Source organism: Sorex fumeus, unplaced genomic scaffold, assembly GCF_029834395.1.
Source record: "Sorex fumeus unplaced genomic scaffold, SorFum_2.1 ptg000010l, whole genome shotgun sequence".
NCBI lineage: Eukaryota > Metazoa > Chordata > Mammalia > Eulipotyphla > Soricidae > Sorex > Sorex fumeus.
The window spans coordinates 462,112-471,069 of record NW_026606067.1 but is presented as its reverse complement, the minus strand read 5'-3'; the positions used below and the strand labels follow the sequence as shown (position 1 = coordinate 471,069).

The 8,958-nt window shown below is 51.6% G+C and overlaps 1 protein-coding gene across 1 annotated transcript; it reads right to left on the bottom strand.

The window, feature by feature from the left end:
• Window positions 1-2,733: 2,733 nt before the first annotated feature.
• Window positions 2,734-8,738, bottom strand: LOC130020039 (NADH-cytochrome b5 reductase 1). Its single transcript, XM_056110666.1, has 9 exons — window positions 8,614-8,738; window positions 8,216-8,365; window positions 8,038-8,110; window positions 7,414-7,520; window positions 6,989-7,118; window positions 6,259-6,342; window positions 4,750-4,835; window positions 3,896-3,995; window positions 2,734-3,659 (listed from the first exon to the last, which is right to left on the bottom strand). Exons 1-9 carry the CDS (start codon window positions 8,626-8,628, stop codon window positions 3,487-3,489), a joined length of 918 nt encoding a protein of 305 aa, XP_055966641.1. The 5' UTR covers window positions 8,629-8,738; the 3' UTR covers window positions 2,734-3,486.
• Between the last annotated feature and the right edge of the window lie 220 nt (window positions 8,739-8,958).

Sequence of the window (8,958 nt, the reverse complement as noted above, 5' to 3'; positions counted from 1 at the left end):
GTGTTCTGAAATCCGTAGAAATTTCCACTGTTTACAGTAGACTTCCTATTCCTTAGAATGACCATACAAGGTTCTCTACCAGATGGTTCAAACCTATTTTCAGGGCTCAACATCTCGCACTTTACCTCTGACATTTTTTTTTGGCCACACGTGACATGTTTGGGGGTTACTCCTGGCTCTACATTCAGGAATTACTTCTGGCGAACTTCAGGGACCATATGGGATGCCAGGGATCAAACCCAGGTCAGCCACATGCAAGGCAAATGCCCTACCTGCTGTACTATCACTCCAGCCCCCAACCCCGACATCTTGGGTATCAATAAACTTCTGATAGCTCCCCAAATATTAGTGTCTCATTTCCCCAGTACATATGAGCCTATATATGACATATGAGCCTTCAGTTGGAGAGCCCTAACCTCCTTTCTCTGTTGAAAGATGCAAGAAACTTATCCTAGGTTCGATTTTGGACTGAGACAATTCTAGCTTTACATCTAGGCTCTGTCACTGATCATTGGCAAATTTTTTATTACCCTAAAGATTAAATTATATGGTGACTCCTTTGACCACAATATTTGGCACATGGCTATTAACATAGAACATTTTCTTCCTCTCTCAAATGCTTTCCATCCTCTTTCATCTCCATGTTTGGTTTCCCTGCTACAATATTAATCACATAGTGTTATATATTATTCTATACAATGACTAGAATTTGGGTCAATCTGGATCACAATCAGATCCTTAGGGTTTAGCGCAGTGTTTGGCATTTGCAGGCCCTTAGAACCTGTATGTTGAGTGGATGAGGCAGAAACACACTTTCAACAAGTGACAAAATTAAGGACATAGCAACAGTATACATATGGTTCCATCTGCAGCCCCACATATGGTCCCCTGAGTACTGCCAGAGTGATCCCTGAGCTCAGAGCCAGAAGTCAGCCCTCAGCACCGCTGGGAGTGCCAAAAACAACTTCCCCCATCTCCTCCCCTCCCATACAAAGGAAGGAGGAATGAAGAGTTTCCATGTGGAAAATTATCTTGGGCTGCTTTACTGTCTGAACCCAAAATTCTAAGCAAGATTTTCCTTTGTGGCTGGAGTACAGTGGCTAGGGCACTTGGCTTACACATGGCAGACCCAGGTTCAATTCCTAGCATGCCATATGGTCTTAGGATTAATTCCTGAGTGTAGAGCCAGAAACCCCACCCCCACCCTAGGACAGATCAGAGCTGCTCTGTCCCAGGTCCAGCTTCCGCCTTCCCAGGTAAAGCATGTTGGATTGGCTCACAAATGCTTCCATATTTGAGCAGCCATTTTACTGGGCTTTCTCAGAGTTTCCTTTGCTTCCTTGCCACGGAACCCACAAAATTCCTTTCAATAATTCTTTATTTTGGGTTTAGAGCCACACCTAGTGGTGCTCAGGGATCACTTCCATGGTGGTGGGAGGGCTGGGGGACCATATGCGGTACCAGGGATCACATCTGGGTAGGCCACATGCAAGACACACTGTACTATTGCTCAGCTCCATTTTTCCTTTTCGGAGGTACCATGGCTGAGACTGTGCCTTCCATTGTACAGGCCCTTATAAGGTATAAGCTGATGACAAAATGTTTGCTGGCACAGCAGTCAGGGGGCGGGGGCATGCTGTGCATGTGCTGAGAACCACATGGCCCTCTGAATACTGCCAGGTACCATCCTCCAGACCCCTGAGCATCCTGGGGTGGCTCTGGTGGTCCCTAGTACCACACAGCTTGAGCAGCTTCACATCTCTGGGACCCTGCAATGAACTGCCCAGCCACGCTCACTTAGGACTGTCATAAGTGGTCCCCCCTCACCCTAGCAGAAAAGAAATGTTTAATGGAACGACACAGAATTATTTTTCTTTGGCCACACCGGCAATGCACAAGGGTTACTCCTGGCTTTACACTGAGGAATCACTCCTGGCGGTGCTCAGGGGACCATTAGGGATGCCAGGTCACCTCTGTGCAAGGCAAATGCCCTACCCGCTGTACTAGCTCTCCGGCCCAGCACAGAATTTATTGAAGACTCTGCCCAATGGAGCGGTGAATTCTGAGGCCCCCAGGGAAAGCGCCACATTAATTTTATGCAGGAAAACAAAGCTGACCTTCTGCTGAGCCTGATGCCTTGTTTCCTCCCCAGCGGACTAACAATAAAGCTCTGAAGGAACCACTTTAGCCCTACCCCAGCAGAAGGGTCATGTTTGTCACAGCAGAAAAGGGCAGTCAGGACAGGGCTTGGAGAGGCTAGCTCCCTCCAGGCACCAGCAAGCCTGGCGCCACTGCTGATGTCAGGTTCCTTTTTAAAGGAGAAGCTTCTCTTCCAAAAAGAAAGATGGTGCTCTGCCTGGTCTGCCAGGTGCTCTGAAGGACAAATTTGAAGAAGGGCCAAGTGCGGGGAGGAGAAGCAGAGTGAACAAACCCAGGAACCTCTGTGGAAAGGGCCTGATCATTAAAAGTGTCCCTTGGGAGAGTGTGGGAGAGTGTTCTTCCTTCCTCCCCCGCCCCCCCCTACCCCCTTTACAGGCCTCCAGGGAGAATGACTGACAGCTCTGCTGAAACAGTGAGTGAAATGCTTCCCATGCTGGGTGGTAGGGAGCTCACATTTCAGCATACAGTACAACCAACGACCTTTGGGAGACCTGGGAGAAATTGGGCTGGGAAACCTTCCCAGACAGTCGGCATGAAAAGCCTTGGAAACGGGGACCCCAGACACAATAAATGCTGAAATCTAACATAGGAGCCCAGGCACCATTTATTTTCAGAGTCAGAGGTCTCTGCCACGAGGAGGCAGTGGGAAGCCACCTCCCTCCAGCCACAGATCCATAGCTCAGATTCTTTCCCCTGTGACTTGGAGGTCCCAAGAAGCCATCTCCTCCTTTCCAGAAATTTCTGAGGCTCCTTTCATGAGTCTGTTCAACCTGTGCTCACACATAAAGCATCTGCTGTGAGTTAAGCACCAGATATTGAGAAAAACATCCATGACACAGAGTGTTCCTTCACTCACAAAAACAGCGGTGATGCTATGAAGAAACCAGCCAGTTTGGGAACAAAGAAATGCTTCCATTTCTTTGACCCGTGAGAGAGGTTATTCCATGGCTCTAACCTGGCAGACAGATGCTCTACATCCCAAACTCACTAAAATTTTTACCTTGTGGCTGAACTTAATATGCACATATGTTCAGAAAGTTGAAATCCTGCTAAGGAGCAAGTCTTAGACCTCCTCTAACATTTTCTGGGGACTAGGACCATGTCACAGATGACAGGTCACAGAGAGATTTGAGAAGCCTCCCAGGATGGACTCAGCCTGGGCCTCTTCCGTGGTTAACAAGGATGGTGATGGCTGCAGGTCTCATCCATACTTCAGCCCCAAAGCAAGACAAAAAAAAAAAAAAAGCCGCTATCATCGGAAAAGGCTTATGGCATTTGAATACTGTTTGGGAACAGCCGCAGAGACCAGGAAAACAAGGGGGCCACTCAGTAGGTGAAGCGCATCTTTTGCGAGTAGCCTAGTTTGTCCAAGTTAGGGTGGCAGGCCAGCTGCACCATCGGGGGTGGCCCACAGAGCAGAATCAGGACATCATCCCCTGGGGCAGGAAGGTGCTCCCGGATCATGTCGGCCGTCACGAAGCCCTTGCTGTACGCCCAATCTGCAGTAGTGGGGAGAGGAGGGAATGTTATCCCAGACCCACAGAGAAGACCCAGACAGGCTCAGTAGGCTGGCACACAACCCCCTGCCACCCTGGAGAAACAGGGTCCTCAAGGAAAGAAAGCGGTTGGCCACTTTGTCCAGGCACTGGATGAGGATCTGTTTCCACGGAATCCAGCCTTCACAGAGCCAGGGACCAAGCCCTGATTTGGGGATGCCCAGAAATTGGGAGGGTACCTTCTGGGGCATGGTCCAACGTGAACCAGAGCTTCATGCGGTTAGGATACTGGGCCTGCAGTTCCTCCAAGTCGTCCCGCAGGATGATGTCATTTTCAGTCTGAAATAAAAATGAGGAGGAGCAAAGCCCTTAGGAAACTTAACATGTGTACCTGAAGAAAGTTCTCTGCAATATAGCGTTCCTACCAGGAGAGTAAAAGAATGTTAAGCTTAGGGGAAATTGCATGGACCAGAGTGTGATACGTGAGCACAGAGCCAAGAGTAAGCATTGAGGGCTGAGTGTGTGCCTCCCACCGTACCCTGCCCTCCCCCTAGCCCCCCACCCCCCAAATAAACAGGGGGAATTGGGCCAGAGAGATAGTATAGCTGGGATGGCATTTGCCTTGTACGTGGCTGACCCAGGTTTGATTCCTGGCACCCCATATGGTCCTGCAGGTCCTGCAGATCCTTGAGTGCAGAGCCAAGAGTCAGCCCTGAGCACCACTGAGTGTGGCCCCAAAGCCAAAAAATAAAATAAAATAAAGTTAGGGGGAATAAGCCAAACTCTCAGGTAGGTAGGATAAGGGAAAGACGACAGAAAAGCCTTGAATACAAAGGAACGGAAGGAGATCCAAATTTCCTTGTGTAGGGAAAGATTCTTCAGTGTCTTCATCTCTTGGTTCCGTGGGTACCAGGGAAGGAACTGGATCGAGCCTGCGGGCTCCATGTTGTGGCAGAGGGTCCCTCAGCCTTCAAGAGGGAATCCTGGGCAGCGGCTAGAGGCAGCACTGGGCCAGCACCGACCCTCTGCACCACAGCTCTCAGCCATACCACACCAAAGCTGGAAGTGTCAGGATAAAGAAAAGCGCACTAACCTGGTTAGCAAAAAGCAGAAAGCACTGGGTTTCATCTTGAGGGTCTTTCATGATAGCCCGGATCAGCTGTAGCATTGGGGTGATTCCTGCATTGCAGAAAGATATCTGATAGTCAGGTTTTGGTGTTTTGGCTTTTTTCCCTTGGCTTTTTGCATCATATCCGGTGATTTTCAGGGGTTACTCCTGGCTTTGCACTCAGGAATTACTCCTGACGGTGCTCAGGGGACCATATGGGATACTGGGAATCAAACCCAGGTCAGCCACGTGCAAGGCAAACTCCCGACCCGCTATCATCCAGCCCCATCAAATCAGTAGTTTTTAAAGAGTAATCTATGACATTTGATTCCTGGTCTCCAAGGAAATTTGAAAGAAAGTGACCCAAAAAATGAAACAAAACAAAAACAAACCCCAAAAACTACTAATTGGGGGGGGCTGAAGAGTACAGAAGGTAGAACGCTGGCCTTGCATGCAGCCAACCTGGGTTTTATCCCTGGCATCCTAAAAGGTCCTCCCCAGCACTGCCAGGAGTAATTCCTGAGTGCAGAGCCAGGAGTAAGCCTTGAACATCAGTGGGTGTGGCCCGAAAATAAAACAAACAAACACACACGCAAAAGAACCTACTAATTTAATGAGGGTTCTGAAACACAGGTTAAATGCATGTGATTTGGAAACTGGGCAGAGTTGGAAACTCTGGTCATTACCAATGACCCTCTGGAAACTTTTTAACCTCTCCAAACCTCCATCTTCTCGTTTGTAATTGGGAAGGCTGATAACTACTTCATACGCACACATCAGTCGCTAGAAGAGTGTCATATGTGTGTATGTGTTCAATGCCCATTTCATTTTTGCTTAATTATCCTATTCTGCGATAGCACAGCGGGTAGGGCATTTGCCTTACACGTGGCCAACATGGCCGACCCGAGTTCGATTCCTCCGCCCCTCTCGGAGAGCCCGGCAAGCTACCGAGAGTATTCGATATGCCAGACACAGTAACAACAAAGTCTCCAATGGAGACGTTACTGGGCCCGCTCGAGCAAATCAACGATCAACGGGAGGGCCTTTACCTTTACCTTTTATCCTATTCTTAGCTGCTTTTATCTCTTTTTAACTTTGTTTAAGGCCAGATCGGTAGTACAGCTGGCAGGGTGTTTGCTTGCATACACAGCCTTTCTCAAAGCCAGGAGTAAGCCCTGAGCACCGCTGGGTATGGTCCCTGGCTAAAAATTTTTTGTTTAGCTGGGTCTCTGTATTTCCAGCTCGAATTATTAGATCTATCCAATTTGAGATCTTAGGAGAACCCATTATTATTTATTGCTCTCATTCTATTAGTTAAAAAAGGAGGGATTTCTACTTGCTTATGATTTTACAGTTTTTGTCTTTTACATGTTGATGCATGCTAGGTATTGCTAGAAATCCCCTTAACAGTTTTGTTTACCAACCGCTTTGAGGGTCATTAAGCCTTTTAACAATGATAATCAACTGGAGAATGACCACTTAAATGACACAAACCTGTTCCTCCCGCAATCATTCCCAGTTTCTTTGCCACTCGGGGTTCTGGTGGTGACTTTTGGTGGGGTTGAATGCTAAAATTCCCTGAGAAGTCCAGTGAAGAGAGGGATGGAAGGAAAGTTAATATAGGGAGCTAAGAAAACAAAGGCAAAATTAAAAATAGGCCCCATACCAGTTTAGCAGCTGCAATGAAATCTGACCCTGCAGTGTGGGGAGGGATTCAAGTTGAGCCCATCCTGACAATGGCACCAGGATAACTGCCCTGTTCTATTAACTGACAGTTCTGGGCCATCAGCTGCCTGTGGCAGAGGGTCACTCCCTGGTGAGAGTGACAGGCACGAGGCCAGCTGTGAGTCTACTTTCCCAAGTGCACCAAGCAGTGCAGGAGGCTTGCTAATGCACCCAGCCGTTCCCAAGGGGAGGGCTGAAAGCTACTTCCTGCACCCAGGCTCACTGGGTTGGCAAATCTCAATGATATGCCTCAGGAGGGGGGGAGGCAGTAGAACGAGTCATAGGCTTTCTTTAGTGGCCTCCATGCTGTCATGCCAAGGAATTCAAGTGGATGGGCACTGATGCTGAGAACTGTGCCTTTCTACATGAGAGGGCCATGTGGAAAGGCAGCTCTGCCCTTCCCCATGACACAGGGTCATGTCCACACAGCCACTCTGTGTCCAGGGAGTATGAAACTGGAGGAGTGAGTGGGAGACAGGCGGGAGGACAGAGGCTCTACCTTTCCCCGCGTAAGTGAGCAGGCCGCTGGGCCCCCGAAACCCCACCACATCCCCGATCTCCAGGCCATCCAGGTACTGAGACATCTTCCCTCCCTCTGGAAATTTGGGGTTCACATCCTTCAGGTAGATCTGAGAAGACAGAATGGAAAGTTATTTGGAGTATCACTGGTTTCTGAGCCCACGGTCGAATGAATCTGAGCAGCCAGGCAGAGGGTTCTACGCTTGTGACGTCTTTTTAAGCCACACACTTGCTCCACGTGCACAAAGGATCTGCATCTCTGCCAGCAGACACAGCGTGGGAAATGTTTTGGGTTTGAGAGTGTTTCCCTCACCCAGGTTGTACTGGGGCCTCACGCATGCCAGGCATGAGCTTCGCCACCAACAAACATCCCAGGCCCTTGGAGTAGATTAAAGAGCTTCTTACCTTGATGACAAGATCCACATAGCCTTTGTCGTCATCACTGGTGACAGGAGTGTATGGTCTGATGACAAGGTTGCCATCAATAGTGGCAGAGAGGTACACATGTTTGCCTGGGAACCGTGGGGAGGGCCACATGAGGGCTGGGGTGGGGGGGGGTGCATCCCTGCTACCTTTCCGGATGCCCCAGGAACTTTGCCAGAACAAGGGGCCTCTTGCCTCCCACTGTGGCACTAAGGAGCTACCAGGCAGGGAGGAACCACTCCTTTAAGGGCCCAGTTGAATTTCTCATAACCACCCTCCTTTCACCCCCTCCCCATCTCTTTAATTACTGCCTGGGCAGGAGGAGACTGTGACTCCCCTGGGAATGTTGGTGTTTCTCCAGCACTATATGGGGGACAAAGGAGCACCCAGTGCAGGAAGAAGGGTGGCAAGGGAGTGCAAGGGATGGCTGGGGCACTCCATGCCACGCATTGTGTGTTTTGGGGGTGGGGGTCGTTCTTGCAGTTCCTGTTAGGGGTGGGAAGGGGAGGGAAAGGGGAATGGGCGTGGAGGCAGTAAGAGGGAAGCAGCGGGCTTCAGACACTGGAAAGGTCCCAGAGAGGAGCACCCCAGCCACGCTTTCCTTACCCACTGGCAGCCCCAGAACGTGGTGGGGGGTAGGCAGGGCAAAGCGAAATCTCTTGGTGTTGTGGCTCACGGTCTGGAGGATGGATGGATGGCACAGTCTCACCGGGCAGCTCCGGTGCTGCCCAGTCCCTCGGGGTCTCCCCGCAGCGGAGCCCTGGGCCCTCGCGCCACAACTCACCGTCTTGTCGATGAGCCGCAGCAGGTACTTCTCATTGGGATCTAGGAGAGTGACTAGCGCGTGGCGGGACTTCCGAAAAAAGTAGGTACCCAGAGCCACGCCGATGAGCGTCAGCAGCCCCACCGCCAGGGAAGCCAGCAGGACCGGGCTCTGTGGACAGAGGTGAGAGCGAGACGGCCAGGCTGCGGGGGAGCCAAGAGCTCGGGCAGGCCCCGGCTCTCCGAGCAGGCCGGCGGGGTAACCGGGTGGGGTCGCGAGCACCGCACCTCGGCATCCCGGGCGGGCGCAGAGCCCTGCGGGGGCGCGGTCAGCGCAGAGAGTCCCGGGCCGTAGCCGGGCGCCCCGAACCCGAGGGGCCGAGCCCCGCCCGCAAGAGACGCGGCCAGGGGTGGTCTCACCTGCTGGCAACCCATGACCCCCGCCGTGCGTCCTCAGCCTCCGGGTCCGCTGACAGATCCCACAATGCGCCGCGGGGCGGACAGGGGCGGGGCCTCGAAAGGGCGTGGCCGAGGGCGGAGCCTCTCTGAGAACCGCCCCCTCCAAAGGCGAGCGGGGTCTGTGGGCGGAGTCTCCCTAAGCCCCGCCTCCCCTCTAGATTCGCCGTGTAGTGGGCGGAGTCTCCCTAAGCCCCACCCCTCCCTTCCTAGACTCGCTGCGCCGTGGGTGGAATCTCTCTAAGCCCCGCCTCTCCCCGCCCAGCCTCTCCGGACTGTGGGCGGAGTCTTTATAAGCCCGCCTCCCCC

Excerpts from the sequence above, each read along its gene's own strand:
- LOC130020039 (XM_056110666.1), bottom strand. Across the intron at positions 7,119-7,413 it reads ATGTGGATCTTGTCATCAAG|ATCTACCTGAAGGATGTGAA; the intron begins GTAAGAAGCTCT and ends CTGTCTTCTCAG. Across the intron at positions 4,836-6,258 it reads AATGATTGCGGGAGGAACAG|GAATCACCCCAATGCTACAG; the intron begins GTTTGTGTCATT and ends TCTGCAATGCAG.